Source organism: Andrographis paniculata, unplaced genomic scaffold (assembly GCF_009805555.1).
Source record: "Andrographis paniculata isolate CXL003 unplaced genomic scaffold, ASM980555v1 Contig78END, whole genome shotgun sequence".
Taxonomy (NCBI): domain Eukaryota; kingdom Viridiplantae; phylum Streptophyta; class Magnoliopsida; order Lamiales; family Acanthaceae; genus Andrographis; species Andrographis paniculata.
Genome location: NW_026137615.1, coordinates 2,826,312 through 2,848,705, shown reverse-complemented (window position 1 = coordinate 2,848,705; position 22,394 = coordinate 2,826,312). Strand labels below are relative to the sequence as shown.

Here is a 22,394-nt window from a genome sequence, read left to right as displayed (position 1 = left end):
ATAGAGGTACATTTGGATGGAGAAGGATATAAATGCATCCACGTATCTACATCGTAGGAGCTACGTATTGTTTTATCATAACAATATGATAAAATAGAGTTAATAATTTGAAAAAAATGCTTTACAAATAAATCTCAAAGTTCCGCAACAATATTTGCACGGTTAAGTTTAGGCTGACAGTGACTCTGCCGTTCACTCTCCGCGATTTATTATTTGTAAGAATGTACCGATCGGCGGCGAGAAGGTTGCTACCGTCGTTGTACCGGCGGAGCTCAGCCACCACTACCGTCTCTGTTCCTACTCCTGCTCGAATCACTAGTCTAGCGCGGTATTCGTCTGCAGAAAGCATCCCCAATCAAAACCCTAGGCCTTTCGACTCATCGTCGTCGTCTTCCACGTCGTCGACGGCGGGGACTGATCAGGAGAAGGTGCGGGCGGATGAATCGCGGAACGAAGAAGCGAGGGCGGCGCGGCCGAAGGCTCACTGGCAGGACGAGCAGGCGCGCGTTCTTCAGGCCTCTCTCCGCCACGTGGTCGACTTCTTTACCCTAATTTTTTTGTGGTCTTGTTTCACGCTTTTTTTAATTGTTTGGTTCAGATCATGCGAATTCAGGTTTTCGGTGATGCCTACTGTAGCTTTTATCACGATTAACGCGTTTCATGCTGGAATCCTTAATTGGTTTGGTTTAAACTTTAAACTCTGTTTTTGTTCAATTCTCTCCTCCATTTTTTATTTTGGTACTTATCGAAATCGATGATGTTCTGATGAACTCTGATATATGGAGATAATGCACTCATTGGCTTGAAGTTATGTGCAGCAGATTCCTGCTTTTCTTGTTTCTTTAATTTTATTTTTTCTTGGTGTGAAGTGCATTTTTGGTTTACTCAAGTATGATTTACTTAGGATGTTGATAGAAATGTCATTGATCAGATTAAATATGGATGGACTGAGGCTGCCATGTTTGCTGGAGCAAGGGAGGCTGGGATCTCACCTTCCATTGTAGGATCTTTTCCCCGGAAAGAGGCATCACTTGTTGAGGTATAACATTTTTACTCGTTTTTATTTCAGTGAAAGAGGATAGGAGGGCTCTTAACTGTTATTTGCTTGCATTCAAAATTCTTTGCATATTTAGGGTCTGTTTGGTGGGGGTTTTGAATGTTAAATAGTAATAAATTTGAATTTGAGTAGTTGTTTGACCTGATAGAAAATATGTATTGACATGATGTTTTGAATGTAAAATTGAGTGTTAGTATAATACTATAATAAATGAAAAATAAGTGTTTAATTTGGTGTATTTAGGGGGAAAAAAATTGGGAATAGGAAATTGGAAAAATCCTTCCCAAACCCCCAACCAAACACACCCTTAAGTATCCTTGCAATTCTTACTTTCGTATTGATTTTCATTTTTTGAGTGCCGTGAAGTAAATGATGCATCAAGTGGATGGTATTCTATAACTCTTTTATCAAAGATCTTTTCATGTTATTTGTTTCAGTTTTTCATGGATGATTGTCTTCAAAGGCTAATTGACATAGTCGACAATCAAAAGGATTTGGAAAACTTGATACCCAGTCAGCGCATTACCAAGGTTGTTAGAATTCGCTTAGAGATGCAAGCTCCATATATTTCGCAGTGGCCGCAAGCACTCAGCATACAGGTGATTTTTTTGTATGTCTTGTTAAGTTTTGTTTGTTCGATGATTTTAAAGGAAGTTATTAATAGATTTTAAACTATAGGCACAACCTTTGAATCTTTCTACTAGCTTAAAGCAGCGAGCAATGCTTGTTGATGAGTTTTGGCATGCTGCTGGCGATGTGTCCGCTGATATTGATTGGTACGTGAAACGGACAGTCCTTGGTGGGATATACTCTGCAACTGAATTGTACATGCTGACTGATAATTCCCCAGGTTAGCTATCCGAATTCCGTATTTTGTTGTCAATGTGGTTTGACCTCTGCTTGTGTGTAGTTTATAAAAGTGAATACAATTTCTCTTGTTTGTATGTGACTTAGATGTATTTAGGGTGTGTTTGTTTAGGGGGTTGGATTTTGAGTTGGAATTTGAATTGTAAAAATGTTTGAATTGAAATAGTTTTATAATGTGATACAAATAGATGTTGATGTGATATTTTGAATGTAAAATTAATTTTTAGTATAATATAAAAATGAAAAATAGGTGTTTGATTCAATGTTTTTGAGGAAAAAAAATTTGATGAATAGTTGAAATTTGGGAAAATTCCCCAAACAAAAACACCCTTAATATAAAGCAAAAGCCGCGTCCAATTCATGGAGTACAGAGTATGCATCTTTAAAAGCTCTGGGATCAGTTTAGAAGGCTTTGTTTGCTTGTTAGGGATTATTGATGTATTTTCTCCTTCCGTCAAAATTATGTAGTTTTCCATTTTTAGCTGTCCTCTTAATTTATGCATAGTCCATTTATAATACAATTATTCATATTTTAACCAATAATAACTATTTTGATACTATTTTGTTTACCTGCTCAATATTTTTTTATCAACTCTATAATAAATTTATCATAATACTCATATTTTTTATGTTTTTTACCTACACAAAACTGCGTAAGTCTAGCGGACAGCGGGAGTATCTCTTTTATTATTATTTTAATTTATTTATTTAATTTTGTTGCTATGCAAGCCTGATTCATCCACCATTATTTTTAATGATAGATTTTAAGGATTCATGGACATTCTTGGACGGAAGAGTTAAAGATGCTTTTAATCTTAAAAAGTCATTCCAGGAGGTAAAATTGTCGGCCCCTTTTTACTCAATGTCGATTACATTTTCTTGAGATTTTCTAGTATTGTCAATGGCTGAAAAAGAAACACACACAGTGGCAAGTTTTTGCTGCAATATATCCGATCCTTCAGTTGAAACTTTTTCTATTTTAAAGAATGCGCGAGGGCTTGCCTTCATTTATCGATAAGTAGTAGGTGATGCATATTTCTGCTGCATAAATGTAATAATTGCACGGGTAGTTAACCTGTCGACTGAGAAAATATGCTGTGTAAAATCAAATGATCATTCTTCTGCTTTTTTGCACGGTTGGAAGGTGAAATTCGTGTATCGACTCTATTGCTATCTCCCTAGAAAAATTTGCCGTAGTTATTACTCAATCATGCCTCCATGAAACTCGCCGGATACCATATTGTATTAAATTTTAGTTTCGACACTGCAGGCCAAATATTTTGCGGAAGCAGTGGAAGCCGGGATGGGAGGTCCTGTACAGGGCATTGTGAAGAGAATTTTCCGCGGCTGAAATGAAATTCCGGTAAGTATGAAAGGAATGAGTTGTTTTTTGTGCATGTTAGATTCGTAGGAGGGATCCAATAGTCGAGAAATTATGTGCAATTAAGCGAAATAAAAATATTCAACATGGATGGATGCTATTTGCTTCTTAATTAACTATTTTGCTATGAACATGTCTACAACCCTCCCGAGCTCTACACCGTTAAAAATGCATATAGATATAGTTTATAGATGCTTCGGAAGAATATGTGTTTGTATATATATATATACATGTGTGTATATATATATATATGTAAATTGCACAAAATCTATTCGTAGTGCCAAATCCTACAAACTCTGCGTCTAATCTTCCCTGCAAATAAATTTTAGAATCTTAATGAAACATTGCCCAGTCAATGAGACTCTATTTTCTGTTCGTTTTACTTATATTGTCACTTTTTTTTGAAAAAAAATTATACATTTTAATCTTATTTAAAAAATTTTAATGAGACTAGTAGGTTATTTTAATAGTATATTATTTTATTATTAAATTTAAATCAATTTTTTCTTAAAAAAATATGCCCATAGTGTCTGCTTTTGTGAAATAATTTTGAATCAATATTTTTTTGTGATATAAAATCATGCGGAAATATAAAAATAATGAATTTATGTATTACATGGATATTTTTTGAAAATTTTGTGTATATTTTTGTTAAGAACACTCTCGCACATACAAAAATAATGATATTAATAATATAAAAAGAATAGTAGAGTCGTTCTATTAATAATATAAAAAGAATAGTAGAGTCGTTCTAGTAGATGCATAATAATTGGACACATACCAACAAAGGTTTAAATACGTTATTTATTCCATTTTTCTCTTTAAAAAAATTAAATTAAATATTTATTTTTTATATTATATTAAAAATTAATTTTATATTCAAAATATCACAACAATACTTATTTATATCACATCGTACTACTATTCAAATTCAAAATTTTTATTTTTTAAATTTCAATTCACAATCCAAATGTCCGAACGAACACACACTATGTAAAACAAGGAGTGTGAGTTTCAGAAGTTGCCGACAAACTGGAAAGGCAGCGTGTGCTAATGGATAGTACACAATATTATAAAAAATATTATACTATTATTTATATTAATATTTTATTTGTTTGTTTTTAAAATTTTATTTACTTTTTGCGATATTGTATTTAATACTAAAAATATTTTTATATTTATATATTTTTTTACATAAATATTATTATAATAATATTACAGGACACTACTACAAATATTTTTGTCAATCTTTTCTATTTTTATATGATAATTAATATTAAATAACTGGAAAGGGGCTTCCCCATCCGGAAGGTGGATTTTAATCCTGTAAATTCACTCAAGAATAAAATGAAACAGTGGTTTGTTTACTTTATAATTTTTTATGATATTTTATACTATCTCCATCTCTCGTAACAAAATATTTATTTTTTTATTTTAATCTATTTCATAACAAAATATTATTTTTTTTTCACATATAATAAGGTTATGTTAGTCATTTCTATTTTATTCCTACTACATCCCCACTATGATACTAATATTTTTAAAACTACGTGCAAGAAGTAAATAAATATTTAATTATAAAACAAAGAGAATATATATTATTTTATGAATATAATTTTTATATACTTCCTTCCTTCGTCCCTTTTTTATTATATCCGTTTTTTTTCATTTTGTCCAACTTATTTTAATTTTAAAATTTTAAATTTATAATTATTTTTATTATACAATAATTATTTTTATTAATATATTCTTGTGTGTATTCAATTCAAATTTTCAATTTTGATCGGTTTTTAGTTTATAAAATTTGAAATCAAAACTGAATCAAAATTTTTCAAAACCAAATAAACTGGATCAAACTAGTTCGATTCGGTTTAAAACCGAAGAAATAATATATATTTTAAATATATAATTAAATATAAATACTAAAAATTATAATATATATTATTTATTAATATATAATTGTTTTATTATTTTTAAAAGTTTGATTTTTCCGATTAATCAAAATTAAAATTGAAAACTTTAACCGAACCAAAACCGAAATTATGATCAAACCGAACTAATTAACCGAAAAAATCCAAATTAAACGGTCCAAACTAATATATATATTTTTTAATTGTTTTGATTTGAACCAAGCAATATTCACCCATAATTATATCTTGTTATAAATTTCGGTATCCATATTAAATCGGACATGATAGCTGAATGGAAGTATAATATTTCCTCTATCTTATAACAATCTATCTATTTTTTTTTATTTTGTTTATTCGATAACAAAGTATTTTATTTTATTTTTTTGTAATTGTACTATCTTTGCATTACATTTATATCATACAATACTAATAAAGTTAATTTAGTATTTCTAAAACTCCGTCAAAAAATACTAATATTTTTAAAACTTCGTCAAAAAAGCAAATGAATAAATATGACATACTCCCTCTGTCCATAGTCTTGTTTACCATTTTTATGCGTCTCAAAACAATAGTCTCATTTTTATATATAATCTCTATAAAACTATAATTATTATTTTCATTTTTATTATACAATTGTCACTACGTTTTAAACTAATATACTCGTAAGGATAAAAAAGTTATTTATCAAAAGCAAATATTTTTTACCGATCATCAATATAATATCAATATTTCTTAAATTTCGAGTCCAATCCAATAAAACTATACTCTTCGAACCGAAGGAGTAGAAAGTATAAAAAATCACGAGTTGATGCAAAAATACACCACAATAGTATTAGTAATAGTAATAGTAATAATATAATAATATAAATAAATATTCCCTTCATCTCAGATACTATGTCCATGTTGCCGTTTCTGTTCGTCCCACATATAATGTGTTTTTTGTTTTGGAAAATGATTACACACTTTAATCTCATTTTAAATTTTTTTATTTTATTTTATTTTTAAAATTTTAATTAAACTAATTAGTTATCTTAATTTATAATTATTTATATTATAAGATAATTATTTTTATCGATATATTTTTAATTATTTATTAATTACATCCTCTGTGTACTGTCTGGCAGACATGTATCTGAGCGAGTAAAACACAGTCATATAATGGTTCCAATTCAACGAGGAAAAAGGAAAAGGGTTTTGAGAATCAGAAGGAGAAGTACGGCGCGCCGACAAATCGGAAAATGGGTTCGACGGCGAAATCATCGGAAATAGTGAGGAAATTGAAGCTGCAGCCCCATCCAGAGGGCGGATTTTACTACGAGACTGTCAGGGACTTCTCCATCGTCCTCTCCAAATCCAATCTTCATCTTCCCCCTCACTGTATGTATTCTTCTCTTTCTATCGATTTTATTTTATTGGAAAATCCATCCATATTCCATACCGATCATGATTATAATCAGTCCAGTTACCATTCTTGTGATTAGATAGATATATTTCCTCAGTATTTTTTAGAATTCAAAATAGAAAAAGAAATAATCCCTTCGATCCAAAAAATATTTACTTATATTGGTAGTTGAAAAATTAAGAGTAATTTTTTTTAGTGTATCGGTGTAAAAAGTATTGTCATAAAATTTGTGTAATAATAATGAAAAAGTAAGGATAATTTGATGATGATTGAGTATTTATGAAAATGAAAATATTATTTTAGAACGGATAAAAATGGTAGAAAAGACTATTGTATTGAAACAAAAGGAATACTTATTTTATATTTCTTCATGTATTGAATAATAACCTTTGATTTCAGCATGAGAATCTAGATAGGTGGTATTGAGTGGGATAATTTGGGAATTGAGATGACTTGATTGGAGTGAAAAGTATATATTTATTATGTAATGAGATTATAGAGACTATATATAGTTAATTATTTTCTATTTTATTGTAATTATTGCATTTGTTTATTACAAACCAAAAAAAAAAATATTACGGATGAAATATAATATAAATTAATAAATTCTTATTTATAAGTGTGTTTCTTTTGATTGAATTTGAAAAATTTTAATTTGAATTTAGTATTAAAATAATATATGATGATATATTTTTATAAAAAAAAAAAGAAAATTCGAAAAATACATAGTCTAAATAGTAAAAAATTAGAATTTTAGACATAAAAAACACACCCAAATAATTGAATAGTCTCTAGTGATAGACTTGAATAGAAAACAAATTTTTGATAAAAAAGGGTACATAGAATGGTATAGTAGTTGGATAGGAAAATCTATTCTGATCATGATTATAATGGTTAGTTACCATTGTTGGTGTTTTAGATATGTTTTGAAAGTATTTGGGCGTGTTTGTTTGTGGGTTTTAGTTTTTGGTTTGGTTTAAATAGTAAAAGGTTATTTGAATAGTTATTTAAGGAGATATAAATAAAGATTGATGTGATGTTTTGAATGTAAAATAAATTTGTATTATAATATAAAAAAATAAAAGTAAATGTTTGATGTGATATTTTTTAAGGGAAAAAAAAATTTGTAGTAAAACTTACAAAAAAATACAACCGAAGTTTTGGAGAGTTTTGTAAATAGTAAAATAGAAAAATATTCCTACCTTTTGATTGTTTGGCGATGTTTCGCAGATAAGGTCGATCGACCAATTAGTACTTCCATATATTTCTTGTTGCCTTCGGGGAGTGTTTCTCATCTTCACCGAATTCCGTGTGCTGAAATTTGGCATTTTTACTATGGACAACCTTTGACGGTATATCTTCCTCTCACTTCTAAAAATTGCTACCGTGTTTGTTTGTGTTTTTTATGTTTCAGTGTGTGTTTACTTTGTGAATTTTTACTTTTTAGTTTGAGTAGTAGATTGGATGCGATGTTTTGTGAAATGAAATTATATATTTTTATAGAGAATCATGAGAATTGCATAATAAAGAAATAGAGTTTTGAATTTGAATGCAAAATAGGGTTTTGAATGTGATGTTATAAATGAAATTTTGATGCGTAGGATATTATGTTTTAAATGAAAGACGGGTGTTGTATATATAGTGGAAACAAGATCGAAAACACAAGCAAACACTAAAATCAATTTGTGGTAATTTGGGTTTGTTTAATTACAATTTCAAAAATAAATCACCACTATTTATTTCGCACGGTTTCTAATAAAAATATATTACCTTCGTCCGGCTCTAAAAATCGCATTTACTTTTTGTGTGTTAATATTTGAATATTAATTATTATATCAAAACGTAGTACAAATTAAAAAAAAAAATTGCAAAAATATTTTTATTAATATCTTCTAATATTAATAGAAGGATATTTGTGTAAAAAAAAATTATATAAATATAAAAATATTTTTAATGTTAAGGTAAATGTGACCCTTAGAGGCGGACGGATGAAATATTATTTTCTCTCACAAAATTTTACATCAAAATACTACTCTTAAATAAACAATCAAATCAATTTCAAACTGCATCAATGATTTGGGAAGATTAATTGGTTTTGATCTATTCTAGTGTGTTGAAGGAACTTGTTATTCTTTGTATTCCTCCTCCAGCTTGAATTATATTATTAAAAGAACTAAATATAGAGCTTGAATTCTAGTGTGTTGAAGGATCATTTGTTCTCTTTATATTCCATTTCTGTTTTTTTAACTATGCAACTCTCAGCTCTCGGGAAAAAAAAAAAAAAAAAACACTATAAAATATCACATTAAAAAATATTATTTAAATCAAAATTCAAATCGATTAATTTTGAATTACCTCTGAGTGATTGTAACCGATTCGATCATTATGGTTAATGCAACTCATTTGAATGTAAATCTATTTTGTATGTGTGTATATGTATATATACTCCCTCCGCCCCTTATCAAATGAGTCATTTGGGGTTTTGTAGTAGATTAATAATAATATGAAAGATATACTTTAAAATAGGACGGACAAAAATGGTAAAAAAAGTACTTTGAATTGGAACGGATGAAGTTATTTTTCTGTAGTTTCTTCAATGAAAAAATTTCAATATAAATGAGCACTCCCGAAATTAACCCGAACTCCCCTTTGTGTTGTCGACTTTCTTGTATTGCATCGTGGTTTTCTTTCGCACAAAGAGGGTTGTATTTGATTATAAGTTTCGAAGTGTTTCGAATTTAATTAATTTTCTTTTTAATTAACATATATTTGCTTAATGTAATGTTTTAACTGAAGAATGAGTGTTAGAAAAAGAAAAGTTACGATTTTTTATATCATTCTCAAATGATAAATAACTAAACAGTTATTATGTGCATCTTTCTCTCTATGGTGCCGATTGTGATCTTGTAAAGGTCATCGAGCTAGACGAAGACAATGGAAATGTTCAATTGACCACTCTTGGACCCGATCCGCTTGCTTCTAATCAAGTTATGCAATACGCCGTGCGCCCATACATCTGGTTTGGCGCGTTCCCCACCAACGATTTTGTTGATGTTAGAACTGGCGAGAGGGTCTCGAGGGATCCCGAGACAAACTTTTCTCTCGTGGGATGCACGTGCGCGCCGGCATTTCAGTTTGAGGATTTTGAGTTGGCTAAACGAGCCGAGCTAGTGCGACTATTTCCCAGGTATGAAAAGCTTATCTCTATCCTCACTTTTCCTTAATGAATTCTTGTGGTTTTATGGTTGGGATAACTTATAGGTTGGATATGTCTTTTTGAGTATTCTTGAATGTAAGGTGAGTTTGGTTTGTGTTTGTATTTATATGTAACGGTTTGATGTTATGTGATGTTTTGTAAGAGAAAATAATATATTTTTGCTGAGAATGCGAAAAATTATGTAATAAGAAAATGAAGAGAAGCTATTGAAGAAGTAAAATTGGTTTATGTTTTGTGGCATTTTTGTTGATTTTTATTGTTATGTGTATGTGTATGTTTAGTGTTTTAATTTGAAGGTTTTTTTTTTTTTTTTTTTTTTTTATATAAACGCTTGAAGTACGCAAGAATTGTAGGCAATATAACAAATAATGTGTTAAATGTTGAATTCTCACTAGATCACTAAAAATAAAAAAATAAATATACACTACTCTTTCATCATATTTCATTTTCAATTTTAATAAAAATAAGTTTTTTATATAGTACTCCCTCTCTCAGATTTATCTTAGTCGATATTTTTGCTATTTTTATATGCCCATAACAATTGACAATTTTTTTATTTTGAGTAAAATTTATTAAATTAAAATATATTTAACAAATATAAATTAATTTCATTAATTATATAACATGAAACATCGTGTAAAATCATTCAAAATCTCTTATTTATGTCTCTTAAAAAAAACAAATATTTATATTTATATTTATATTTAGAACATCACGTCTTTTATAAAATTAGCTTATATTAATTATAAATAATTTTTTAATTTACTTGTATATTGAAAATTTTAATTTTTACAAAATGATATAGATATTACATATATTTTTTATTGCAATATAATTTTTAGAATATTTAAATATATATTCTAATTTTTTTAATATATATTAAATTTATTTTAAAATTTCAATATTATTAATTATATAAAGAAAATAATATTATAACTCCTTACTATTAACTAATTAATTTTTTTATTTGAAAAATAAACAAGAATATAAATATGTATATTCATACTCCCTTCTTTCCGCGCCATATTGACTTTTTCTTCTTTTGTTTTTTTTTTTTTTTCCTAAATCATCTTTTTCTATTTTTAAGTAAACAGTCCGAAAGTTCTGTCTACACAAAAAATTGTGATCCTCCAAAAGTAGGCCCAAATATTTTTTTTACCGTGCCCAATCAAGCCCAATTTATTAAAATTGATTTTTAATATTAAATTATTTTATATGTATATTACTAATAAGATAACAACAAAAATTATTCTTTTTTCTTAAAAAAATTAATATATAATTTAATATTTAATATAATTATAGGGCGGAAAATATATAAAATATATTTGTTATTTTGTAGAAAATAAAATTTTCTATAATACAAATAAATAAAAATTTAAATATATATATATTGGGTATACTGTAAATTCATAATCAAATCATACAATATAAATTCTATCAATTAAATTTACTACGTATTTATATTATTTTATTCATTATCCATCAAATCAATATAAATCAAAATTCCCCAAACTCCAACCAAATTCAAACACAAAAAACAACAAAATTCAAACTCATCAGAAAAAAAAACAAACTCAAATTACCCCCAAAACCCCCTATAACAAACACACCCTAAAATAAAAAAATTTAAGACAAAAAAGAGGGACCAGCCGCTTGCGTGCTTGGGCCTACAAACTGGACTGGCCCAATTTATTAAACAATCAATCCAAGAAGCCAAATAATCCACTATCAGCGCACCAAAATATGGTCTTGTGTAAGGTTTGGACCTGCGACTGGAAGGTCATGAATTCAAATTTTCGATGCCTCAGGTCACCTGTCATGCTTAGTTCACTTGGAGTGATTTTTCCGTCGGACTTGGTTTACAGGGTATTAGGTTCAGTCGATGATTTACCCATTGCGCACGTTCGACTGCGAATTTTCAGATAAAAAAAATAAATAAATATTTTTCGGGATATGGATGAAAGAAGTAGTATTATTTTTACGACCCAATTGTACATGTGTCGCAATTAAGTAAGACTTATACGTAGGGTATGATAAGAAGATAAAAAGGGTCAATCGGTAGCCTGAAAATGTTTTAAAAGGCGGAGGCCCAATGAGTACGGAAAATGAGTGACGAAATCAAAACGACGACGTGTCACCTCCGCGGCAATGGCAACGTGCCATTTCCCCATCCATGCCAATCTGCATGCTCTTCTCTCTGCTCTACTCTGCTGCACCTCCCCCACTTCAATGCCCTTTCCCTTCCTTCCCCCTTCTGCAAATTACCTCATCAAATCTCCACAACTTTTAGCTTCATTTCTGCTCTTCAGACTCGCGTTTCCGTACAGGAAGAAGAACTCAACTGGCACCACTGGAGTGGAGCAATACTAGTGAAATTAAATTTTTGAACAGGACGCGCTCGCAGCTCGCTCGAACTTCGTTTCGGTATATTTTCAATTGGATGAAGGTTCGGTTTCCAATTGAATCATTTAGCCATTCGAATTCAGTGTTTTTTCTCTTTCCGCGCCGGTGGAGAGTATAATTTATTGCTGTGCTTAATTTTGGCTGATAACGAGTTGATTATGTTTTTTCTGAATGATTCCAATTCTGGACAGTTTTTTCGAGCAAATTCTTCTGTAAATCTCCAACGAAAAAGGCTCACGAGACGATGCATTTGATATGGCGTCGGCATTTCCCTACTTGTTTCTGCACCAGAGCATCTACGAAGATCTTCATTTGCCTGCCGTTATTGTTGCAGCCTGCTTCGTTTTCGTAGCGTTAGTCCTTTCTCTCCTCCTAACTTCTCAACATCTGAGATCTTACACCAAACCTTCGGTTAGCTCTTCAGCACTCTGCCCGTTTCGATCAGAGCAGATATATCTAAAAATTTCTTAATGCTAACTTCTCTTGTTTTTGATAAGGAACAAAAGTGGATTGTTGCTGTAATTTTTATGGTTCCAGTCTACGCCACTGAATCTGTAAGTTCATACATTTTTTAGACGCATGGTTCGAGACTATCCCACATTTAGAGTACATAAATAATTAGTCTACCAAGTGTCCGATATTTTTAGCTTCTTCATTCAAGTAAATTCACCGAGTATGAATAATATATAACTGCTTCTAGAAAAGGTGTTCTAGTTTGTGATTTAGGATGTCTAGGGCTTGAAATATTTTTGGTTAATCCAATTTTTTATTATTTATTGGACGTATTTGTTTAAATTCGGTTCGGTTAGAATTACTTGTAAAAAATGAATTTTTTTTCGATTAATCAAAAATTTCAATTCAAATACTATTCACGGTTTCAAAAACCTATATATTTACAAATTATTGAACCGTACTCACCCCTAGATATGATGGTTTCAAATACCTATATATTTACAAATTATTGAACCATACTCACCCCTAGATATGAATGATGCTTTCAATGTGATGTTTGTGCATTTGAATTTATTTACATGTATATGTATAATAGAAAATAGCTTCGTTCTTTCGTGTTAACAACCTCAGTTCTTTTTCTTTTTTTTCATTTCAATCTTTTATCAAAACTAAAAATATAAACAACAAAAATAAAACAACAAAGAGCACATCCTAAGTTTGGGCTGTGATTCTTTTAATGAAAATTGGTGCTGGATGTGATTTTTTTATTTAATAGAAAATAGGTTTTAGGTGCGATGATTTTATGGAAAATAAGGTTTGGGTGTGATTATTGTAGGGGGAGAAAATATTTTGATTTAGAATGAATAGTATATATTAAATATATTGTATTATGTGCGTATATATGTATTTTTTGGTAATATTCATCAGTATTGTAAAAGAAAAATAATAATAAAGTGTTGGGTTGAACAACCCATAAGGTTGAAAACACAAACAAACATGATCATGCTTTTGGTTCTACAAGATGAACTAATGCATTTGCAGCCTTGCAACAGATAAAATTTTGTTCAATTCAGTTTGTCATCTCATTTGTCCCACGATCCATGTTTAAAGTACTGTACTTTTATCGATGGCCTGTTTTATGCAGATATTATCCCTGTGGAATGCAAATCTATCTACTGCTTGTGATATATTGAGGAATTGCTACGAAGCATTTGCCTTGTATGCATTTGGGAGCTATTTGATTGCTTGCCTGGGTAAGAATGCACGAATAGATGATTTTGTCCTATGAAAAGATCTATTACATTCTGTGAGATGCTTCATTTTCTGAATCTCAACTTAAATTTCATGTCCATTCCCTTTATTACGCCTCCAAACTCGAAAGAACTTGTCTTCAAAGTCGATTTGTTCATTCTATGTAGCAGCCTTCAGAGTTGAAGTTCTGTGTGAATCTTACATGTAGTTTGATAGGTGGCGAAGCTGCAGTTGTCGACTTTCTTGAAGACAAGGCAAGGAATGAAATCAGCCAGCCATTGCTAGAAGGGGAGAAGAATCATCAGAAGAATCCTCAGTCGGAACACACAACATTTTTCAACTTCATCTTCAGACCATGTCTGCTTGGAAAGGACTTGTTCACAATAATAAAATTTGGTCTCGTGCAATACGTAAACCTCTTGCTTTTACATGCTTCAGTTTTTGCCTTTTCTCATCAAGCATACTTATAATATATACATATATATATATATATATTGATGACTTGCAGATGATTTTGAAGACTCTCTGTGCATTGTTGGCATTCATTCTCGAGCTAGGTGGAGTTTATGGTGATGGAGAATTTAAGTGGTACTATGGGTATGTTTATAAACCTTATCATTCTGAACAAATTAGATCCCGTAATTTTAGTTATACATATCATCTTTGGAATTAATATATGGGCTGCATCTACCGACTTTATTCTTAACGAAAAAACAACCAAAGCCAATAGATTGCTAAATATGGTTCATATCTGTATCTCATAACTCTGTTTCTTTCAGGTACCCTTATATAACTATAGTTTTGAATTTTAGCCAGATGTGGGCACTGTATTGCCTCGTTCAATTTTACGGCGTAACTCATCAAAGACTTGAACCAATAAAGCCTCTAGCAAAGTTTATTAGCTTCAAAGCTATTGTATTCGCGACATGGTGGCAAGGCGTGGCCATCGTCCTGTTTTGCACCTTTGGTGTTCTGCCAAAGGATGGGAAATTTCAAACTGGACTGCAGGATCTTCTCATCTGCATTGAGGTAAGGAAAATTAAAAATAAGGTTATCCTACAAACTGTACGTTGTTGATTGATAGGAAACAATTGTGTTATTATCTCATGTGATTAATTTATACAAAGTGTTAAAATTATTTGTTAAACACAGAAATTAACAAAAAATGGTAAAATCTTGGCCAAAAGTTGAATTTGATTTTTGTAACTCTCTCGAGGTTACGAAACTCAACGTAAATCTTCCTTTAAAAAATATTGCATGAAATCCTACGTGGTTTCGAAACTTAGCGTAAATTCCTATTTTACTTTAAAATTTGTATAATGTATCTTATACTTTAAAAAAATGTTGCATGAAATCACCTGTAAAGCAAAAAAAAAATATAGATAATATGTTTCATAGTTGTGGAATTTTATGGAACGTTTTTTTTTTTTTTTTAAGTATGAGGGGCACCATGCAAAAGTAAAATAAGATTTTATGCTGAATTTTGAAACTATAAAGGAGTTATGAACAATTTTACCAATTTAATTCCAAATTATTCTATGTGAAATTATTATTGATTTAAGATTGCTTGGCCGTCAGAAGCTGGCCGTGGCTAATGTACAAAATCTCGACCACTCGAGCCGAAAACAAGGGTACATAATTTGGGAACTTAGTTAAAATTTTGTCCCTTTTCAAAGGCCAAAGTTTATGCATTAACAATTTGTACTGAATTATTATACCATTTGATTAAAATAACTAATCAATCATAGGAATATTGGCACCTTTTCTTTCCTTGCACTAATGTTCATGATTTATTTTATATCACCTATTGATGGCTTTCTTTTTCCAAAACAGATGGCAATTGCAGCAGTTGCTCACATATTTGTTTTCTCAGCAAGACCTTATCATTACGTCCCGGCACGGGTTACCACCGAAGAAACAACTGCTGTGCTTATGACAGGAGAAGACAATAAAAAGAAGCCGGCACTTCTTGAAAAGAAAGAAACTGAAGTCGAGGCACCCGGAACAAGTGTAAGAGAAAGTGTCCATGACATTGTTGTCGGCGGGGGTCAAAAGGTTAGAGCTGAACACAAAAAAGACATGAGCTTGACCTGACCTATCATGGTTTACTAATTATTCCTCCACATTTACAGGTCGTGAAGGACGTCGTGTTGACAATAAACCAGGCGATTGAACCTGTCCATGAGGGCATGACTAAAATCCAAGAAACATTCCACCATACATCTGTGGCAAATGATGCAACAAATGAGCCAGAAGTGACAATCGAAGAGCACCAACAGAGCATTGCTAGAGAACCCGAAGCATAGCTCCATTTTCAGGTATGAAAGGTTTCGACTACGCCATCGTACAAATTTGTGCTTCAAGAATCTAAACTACGTCTCTCATCTTCAAGAATATGTATTTTACAACCATAACATTGGTTCCAAAACTATTCTACTCTCTGTAAGCTCTCTCTAATCCTCTACTGTATACAATGCACATTCACATATGTTATATATATCCGAAAACATCTCATAGACTGTGCAACTGTTTGATACATATCGATGGATTCCTTCCGCATGCTGCCTTCCGCCTGCTGGGTAATAAACACACACACACACATATATATATATACGTATCTTTTTATACATATACACTTTTTAACCTTATTATCCTTCGCAGCATTCGCAGCAGGTCGAGCATGCATCGGAACAACACTCAAAGCAACCCCAACATGTAAAGCCGCAACACAACTGAGTGAGTGCGACCGCTAACTGGTCATTGATCTTTGACAAGATCTGGATACAGCCCATGCCGCAGCAATATCGACAGAGATTTCGGCAGCAACTGGAACCGCCATTTTCATCTTCGAGGGCAGCGTATTGATAGCCAGTTCCAGAGTAAAGATTTTCGGCTGTGGCACGTAAGTTCCCGAAACCTATTCCAATGTTACGTAGCACTAATATTTTTTGAGGCTTCGGTTCTTCGACCCCATGAGAATCAGCTACTTTAGAAGAAACCTACATAAGTTTAAGGAGTTAACACATAATCTTGCCAAAAAAGGAGGATTGCTAATAGAAATTCTAGAGTAGATAATCTCACCTTAGGCTTGTTTGGCGCGGTGGTTTTGTCTGCTTTAGTTTTCCTTCTTACAGTCTCGAGTAGGATCATGTCTGTGTACTCCGAAACTAGGTTATTCCGAACACAAATATCTGCTATCTGGCAGATCGAATCCTTGAGGTTCAATAGAGTATCCTCGACAATCATTTGATAAATAAGATTGAATTTAGCATACACCAATACCTTTTTCTTGAGCTCCTGGCTGTCTGAATACCAGGCCTCGGCTGTAAGTATTTCGACTTCTTGCTTTGCCAGCATCTGTCGACACAATTAACAGTTAGCATCAATCAAATAAACCTTCAATCACTGTAAAAGCTATACCTCACCTTGCTTATAGGTACTACTTCTTCCTCTGCTTCTTGCACCTTCAGCTCCATCGAAATATTACTGTTATCCGAAAGGGTACCTCTAGCTTGAAGGGTCTCGGGGAACGTCCCCTGATATCTGCCCAATACAATCAAGGGCGCTGTCCCGGAAGTAATGTCTGGAATTCGAGAAGGGAACACCTAAAAATGGACATAAATCAAATTATTAGTCTATAAAGAATCACCGAAACCAAATATTAGATTGCATGAGTGAAAAGTAGTATAGTTAGTACTAGTATTAGTAGTAGATGTACCTCAACATCATGAAGCTTGTCGAGATTTTCGAAAGCAATGTCAGTAAGAAAAATCTCGGAGGCTCTGTCGAATAGTCTTTTCATTCGTTCCTTGATAGAATCTGCTACATTGCTGAGGAAGTTAGTATGTATGTCGGCAATATTATGATCAGAAGAGATCTGAAGTAGCATAGTTTTATATAGAGAGAAACAATACAATACAATTAGTCGAACAATACTACAGTATTGGTTATTTAAATTAAGTTCTTGTGTACTTTAGTAGATTTTCTTTCCCCTTTTATTACCGTTACATCTAATATCATGGCTAACACCTAACATAGGTCGGTAGCTAGAATATCTATTTCATCTAAAAGTTATAACTTCTAAGCCATTGTGGTTTCTTCGTAAGGTGGGAATAAAAACAAAAGCGTATGTCCGCAATATGATCATCAGAAGAAACCTGAAGTAGCATCATTCTTGATGATAGTACAGAGGAAGAATACATATAGTCGAACAATACTACATATACAGATTATTTAATTTGGTTCCCGTGTACTTTAGTAGACACGATTTTCTGTGTTATTACCGTTAACACCTAAGGTCATAACTATTTTACATACACCGTTTAAAACTTTTAGGTCGTTGTATATTGGTTGTTTAATTCGGTTCTCGTGTACTTTAGTAATCTCTCTTTTTTGTTTTATTACCTTTACATCTAATGTCAGCCAGCATACGTCGGTAGCTAGAATAACTATTTTATCTAAAAGTTTAGAACTTGTAGATCATCATGTTTTCTTACCCGCATAAAGAACTGCATCATGATAGCCACCGCCTAGCAGAGAAAGCTTCCGAAGAAAATGATGATTGCAGAAGCTCCCTGAAAATATCCGAAAGCTATAGACATAAGTAAATATGATCTGTAAAGCTTAGATCGATCACTTCTACGACAAAGGGACACGAAGAATAGAACACTAGTATAAAAATTTTCATACCTATGCCGAGTGTGTACACCCTGGGTAGGACATTGGTAAATTTTGAAAAATGATTTTTCATGTCGTCACAAATCTGCCTCTCATCTTCGACCGAGCCATCGGTTACGAGGAAAAGGACAGGGATGGCGGACGTGTTGTTAGAAAACATCTCCATTGCCTGAGACAGGTATTAATACGATTATTGTTCGAAATTAGGAATCATTGAACTCAAATGCCGGTAGAATTATTGAACTCGAATACCTGGTTCAAAGGGTGCGAAATATTGGTTCCACCGGCGGCTACGAAATTCTCATTAATCCATTGTCTGGCTTCTTCGATGCAGGAATGTGTTGCCGGACATAAAGATGACGAAAACTGGTGGCTCTCGCTGTTGAATGCAATAACGTTGAATGAGTCGTCGGAGCTTAGCTTTGCAAGAGCAGCTAAGATGGCGTTTTTCGTATCGTCAAGAACTTTACCCTTCATGCTACCACTTATGTCCACGACAAACACCACTTCCCTTGTGAAAACCTGTCGAAAACAGCATCCGAAGCATGAAAAGTTATTCGGAATTTTTTAAATGAAATTCAGGTAAGCGTCATCGATGTTTTCGGCATTTCTACGTTACCGTTTTGATTGGCTTGCTTGTTCCAGGGTAAAGATAACAGCAGAACATCCTTTGACCGTCGACGTCTGGCGACGAGCCCAACAGCACGGTGCCGAAAGTATTGCTCGAAGATACCTGCCGAAGAACGAACAAATAATTTCTCAACGCGAATTCCGGATGATCGGAAATTCGGACGGGATTCTTACTTACGGTGTAAGAGAAAACCAAGTCGTCTTTCGACCACGAAAGCACGTCCGCCTCGTACAAATAGGTCCTCTTCCCCAACGAGTCGTGATGCTTCTCCTACAATGTTTTCGGAAATTCACGGCTGTTAGAAGGGAGATTGTCGTTCCAAAACAAACATGCGATGCATGGGGGGCAGTCAACGGCACCTTCATGGGATGACTGGATGTGACGCAGAGGATGTCCGTGCCGGGACAGGGGGTAACGCCGATTTGTATCTTCTCATGTTTGGAAATCTTCTTGACTGCAGGTGTGACGTACTCCGGGAAGGCGAAGGGGATCTGCAACGTGAACTGGCCGTTTCCGTGGTGAACTAATCGCTGCGACCACCGGAGCTTGACGGAGAGATTTGTGCCGCCGTCGATCTGACAAAATGCAGCACAGCCATCAAAACACTAGGTACGCGTATTTTGTGTTGATCCGATTAAGTCTAATATATGTCATATGAGTGACCATTATACATATCTCATAAATATGTATAAATATAAGATGGTTATTCTTATATGGCATAGCATATGTGATCCTGTCGGCAGATAAATATAAGAAATTTTGTGTAAATAAATAAAATAAAATAAAATAATAAAATTGGATAAGGGTAGCATGCATGCCTTGGGAATCTTTACGGTGAAAATATTGGGAGTAAGGTGGGGGTGGTCGTTAATCTCTATTGCTGCTTTATTGTTGCTTTTCTTGGAGTTGGCAGTTTCTTCAAAAGCAGAGGCTATTTGAGTACGGAATGATCTCATTGGGATATCTATTTCCACTCCTAGAATTGAACCCTGTTTGTCACACCCAATAATTAGCGCACCATCAGGGTATAAAAAAAACCATAAATAAATTAAAATATTTGTTGAACTATATTTTCTCCATCATCTAAAATTATATCAATTTTTTTATTTTTTATTTTTTTGTCAGCAAAATTTAATTACATTATATTTATGGTAAAGCATTTTATTTATTTATAACTTTATTATTTTTATTTGAACAATTAATAATAATTTTGTTACTATTTTTTTTTATCAATTTATTATTATATTATTATTTTTAAAAAATTTTCATGGCCTCTTAAGTTATGAAGATAGTATAATAGGAAGAAGAAGAAATGTAAAAAGGATGCAACTAGAAATTGTTGAAAGCGTCCCAAATATACTTAGGGTGTGTTATTTTATTTTATTTTTTAATGACATGAAAATTTGCTGTTGTTACTATTTGAGAATTATTTTATATTTACGAGTTGATGCCACTTAGATCATTTCGTAATTCATTAGGAAAAAAAGTATATGTAATGTAAACAAAGGTTTTCTTTACTCAATTTTTTTAAAAATTTTAGTCATTAACTTAAAAGTATTTTTTTTAAATACTTTAACTTTTATCTAAAGGCAAACATATTATTATTTTATACTTAAAAGTGTCAAAAATATCAAAAAAAATTTACATAATTTCACTAATCAATACAATTTTACACAATTTTACACTCTCTGACCCTTAAAAATCTCTCTATTTTTTTTTTTTTAATTTTGATCCGTTTTGTAAAAAAATATTTATTTTTTTTTTAAATAAATGTACTATCTATATGTAAACTTAAATACTTAAAACACATCCGAGCAAAAATGCAATCCGAAGCGGAATGAGTATTTATGTTATTATTGTATCAAGCATTTATTTAATCTTTTATTTCACTGCGAAATTTCCCCAAAATAATTTAATTAATTAATTAATCAATGAATCATGTACGTAAAACTAGGCAAGGTAACCGTACCTGTTCGCCGACGGGGAGCGCGAGGAGGCAATCACACGCGCGGCTTCCCATGACGCAGTGCACGCGCCACGACGCCGCGACGGCGACGACCGCCGTGTCGGCGGCGGCGCAGTCGACCTCCATAGAAATCCGATTCATCTGCAGCGGCATCAGCGCCGGCGGATCCAGCTTGCCGTGAACGTACGGCTGGTAGCTCGGCATGTCCGGATTGTCCACGATCTCAGGGTTTCCGATCACAGCGTACATCATCGGACACGTCGGCAGATATTGCGGCGGCGGCGGCGGCGACGTGGAGGCGGCGCTGTTGGATCTTTCCATCGCCGGCGGAGGCTTGGGCGGCGCCTTTCTGTCGTCGCCGAAGTATATTCTCTTGGAGAGGCGCAGGCCGTCCTCCACCGCTGATCGGAAGTCCTCCGCCATCGCGATCCGATCGGAGAAATCTGACCGTTGGATTGTTTTTTGAGGTGGTTGGGGGTGGGGATGTGGAGAGGGAGCTTTCTGGTTTTTGAACCGTTGGGTGGAAAATGGAGAGGAGACTCTAACGGCAACTTTTCTGTCGGCCTCTCCAACACTTAAGGCTCAACGTTGGACTTCCTTCAATAGAAGCTCGACACGTGTCGCCTAATTTTTAATTAGAGATTTTTATTTTTTTTTTAAATTTTTTGTCTACTTGATGTAAAAATGCAACGGTCGGAAAATATGCTGGGAAGTGTGGCCCGAGCTTAGACGGAAATAGTGCCTCTCTCTCTTGTATATTTTGATCTTGTTTGTTTTAATATAATATTAATAAATAAAAAATAAATATTTAATTAGATATTTAAAAAAAAAAATGAAAATAATAAAACCAAAACAAAAACCTTATAAGTAAACATACTTTGTATATTGAGATTAATTATACCACATATATATATCCATTGATTTATATTTCGTGTCCCATCAACATTGTGCTAACTAATTAAAATCAGCAACAAAACACTAAACAAACACAATGATAATAATATAAATACGTATAATAATAATTATTATTATTATATATTGAACAACAAAACAAATTTATCAAAGCCAATTAATAATCAAATTCAGCTATATCTCATCCTCCCTTTCTATTAAATTCCTACTCTAAATACTCAAATCTTTTTATCTAATTATACACTTGGTTCTATATCTCAATTTACA

The 22,394-nt window shown here is 32.5% G+C and overlaps 4 protein-coding genes and 1 long non-coding RNA gene across 10 annotated transcripts; 4 read left to right on the top strand and 1 right to left on the bottom strand.

Annotated features, from left to right (window-relative positions):
• The first annotated feature begins 114 nt into the window (after nucleotides 1–114).
• On the top strand, nucleotides 115–6,459 carry LOC127239831 (uncharacterized). Of its 2 annotated transcripts, XM_051258174.1 has the most exons (7): nucleotides 115–533; nucleotides 932–1,039; nucleotides 1,495–1,656; nucleotides 1,736–1,907; nucleotides 2,686–2,759; nucleotides 3,195–3,287; nucleotides 6,340–6,459. In XM_051258174.1, exons 1-6 carry the CDS (start codon nucleotides 222–224, stop codon nucleotides 3,273–3,275), a joined length of 909 nt encoding a protein of 302 aa, XP_051114131.1. In that variant the 5' UTR covers nucleotides 115–221; the 3' UTR covers nucleotides 3,276–3,287; nucleotides 6,340–6,459. The 2 variants fall into 2 exon arrangements, with proteins under 2 accessions (XP_051114131.1, XP_051114130.1); XM_051258173.1 differs by lacking the exon at nucleotides 6,340–6,459 and having other exon boundaries at nucleotides 116–533; nucleotides 3,195–3,432.
• On the top strand, nucleotides 6,433–10,068 carry LOC127239832 (uncharacterized). The gene is made up of 3 exons (XM_051258175.1): nucleotides 6,433–6,592; nucleotides 7,848–7,969; nucleotides 9,530–10,068. The coding sequence occupies exons 1-3, from the start codon at nucleotides 6,454–6,456 to the stop codon at nucleotides 9,839–9,841; spliced, it is 573 nt and encodes a 190-aa protein (XP_051114132.1). The 5' UTR covers nucleotides 6,433–6,453; the 3' UTR covers nucleotides 9,842–10,068.
• Nucleotides 10,069–11,927: 1,859 nt separating this feature from the next.
• On the top strand, nucleotides 11,928–16,427 carry LOC127239613 (protein LAZ1 homolog 2-like). Of its 3 annotated transcripts, XM_051257849.1 has the most exons (10): nucleotides 11,929–12,280; nucleotides 12,429–12,648; nucleotides 12,735–12,791; nucleotides 13,835–13,943; nucleotides 14,158–14,351; nucleotides 14,450–14,538; nucleotides 14,721–14,970; nucleotides 15,775–15,996; nucleotides 16,074–16,259; nucleotides 16,334–16,427. In XM_051257849.1, exons 2-9 carry the CDS (start codon nucleotides 12,493–12,495, stop codon nucleotides 16,245–16,247), a joined length of 1,251 nt encoding a protein of 416 aa, XP_051113806.1. In that variant the 5' UTR covers nucleotides 11,929–12,280; nucleotides 12,429–12,492; the 3' UTR covers nucleotides 16,248–16,259; nucleotides 16,334–16,427. The 3 variants fall into 3 exon arrangements, with proteins under 3 accessions (XP_051113807.1, XP_051113806.1, XP_051113805.1); XM_051257850.1 differs by having other exon boundaries at nucleotides 11,928–12,280; nucleotides 12,744–12,791; nucleotides 16,074–16,427; XM_051257848.1 differs by having other exon boundaries at nucleotides 11,930–12,280; nucleotides 16,074–16,427.
• Nucleotides 16,428–16,433: 6 nt separating this feature from the next.
• On the bottom strand, nucleotides 16,434–21,638 carry LOC127239611 (uncharacterized). Of its 2 annotated transcripts, none has more exons than XM_051257844.1 (13): nucleotides 21,219–21,638; nucleotides 20,068–20,238; nucleotides 19,609–19,824; nucleotides 19,427–19,519; nucleotides 19,238–19,351; nucleotides 18,871–19,140; nucleotides 18,631–18,787; nucleotides 18,438–18,515; nucleotides 17,660–17,763; nucleotides 17,367–17,546; nucleotides 17,224–17,298; nucleotides 17,023–17,139; nucleotides 16,434–16,940 (listed from the first exon to the last, which is right to left on the bottom strand). In XM_051257844.1, the coding sequence occupies exons 1-13, from the start codon at nucleotides 21,636–21,638 to the stop codon at nucleotides 16,590–16,592; spliced, it is 2,346 nt and encodes a 781-aa protein (XP_051113801.1). In that variant the 3' UTR covers nucleotides 16,434–16,589. The 2 variants fall into 2 exon arrangements, with proteins under 2 accessions (XP_051113801.1, XP_051113803.1); XM_051257846.1 differs by having other exon boundaries at nucleotides 17,660–17,760.
• Nucleotides 16,721–21,325, top strand: LOC127239615 (uncharacterized). 2 transcript variants are annotated; one of them, XR_007836162.1, is made up of 4 exons: nucleotides 16,721–16,843; nucleotides 18,953–19,200; nucleotides 19,264–19,858; nucleotides 21,204–21,325. It is a non-coding gene; the product is annotated as an uncharacterized LOC127239615 (long non-coding RNA). The 2 variants fall into 2 exon arrangements; XR_007836163.1 differs by lacking the exon at nucleotides 16,721–16,843 and adding an exon at nucleotides 18,683–18,796.
• Nucleotides 21,639–22,394: the final 756 nt, after the last annotated feature.

Coding starts and splice junctions, on each gene's coding strand:
- LOC127239613 (XM_051257849.1), top strand. CDS start 12,493: ATGGCGTCGGCATTTCCCTACTTGTTTCTGCACCAGAGCATCTACGAA. Junction 13,944..14,157: donor CTATTTGATTGCTTGCCTGG/GTAAGAATGCAC, acceptor GTAGTTTGATAG/GTGGCGAAGCTGCAGTTGTC. Junction 15,997..16,073: donor TTGTCGGCGGGGGTCAAAAG/GTTAGAGCTGAA, acceptor CCACATTTACAG/GTCGTGAAGGACGTCGTGTT.
- LOC127239831 (XM_051258174.1), top strand. CDS start 222: ATGTACCGATCGGCGGCGAGAAGGTTGCTACCGTCGTTGTACCGGCGG. Junction 1,040..1,494: donor AAGAGGCATCACTTGTTGAG/GTATAACATTTT, acceptor TATTTGTTTCAG/TTTTTCATGGATGATTGTCT. Junction 1,908..2,685: donor GCTGACTGATAATTCCCCAG/GTTAGCTATCCG, acceptor TTTTAATGATAG/ATTTTAAGGATTCATGGACA.
- LOC127239832 (XM_051258175.1), top strand. CDS start 6,454: ATGGGTTCGACGGCGAAATCATCGGAAATAGTGAGGAAATTGAAGCTG. Junction 6,593..7,847: donor TCTTCATCTTCCCCCTCACT/GTATGTATTCTT, acceptor GATGTTTCGCAG/ATAAGGTCGATCGACCAATT. Junction 7,970..9,529: donor ACTATGGACAACCTTTGACG/GTATATCTTCCT, acceptor GATCTTGTAAAG/GTCATCGAGCTAGACGAAGA.
- LOC127239611 (XM_051257844.1), bottom strand. CDS start 21,638: ATGGCGGAGGACTTCCGATCAGCGGTGGAGGACGGCCTGCGCCTCTCC. Junction 19,825..20,067: donor TCACCGTAAAGATTCCCAAG/GCATGCATGCTA, acceptor GCATTTTGTCAG/ATCGACGGCGGCACAAATCT. Junction 18,516..18,630: donor GGTGTACACACTCGGCATAG/GTATGAAAATTT, acceptor GGATATTTTCAG/GGAGCTTCTGCAATCATCAT.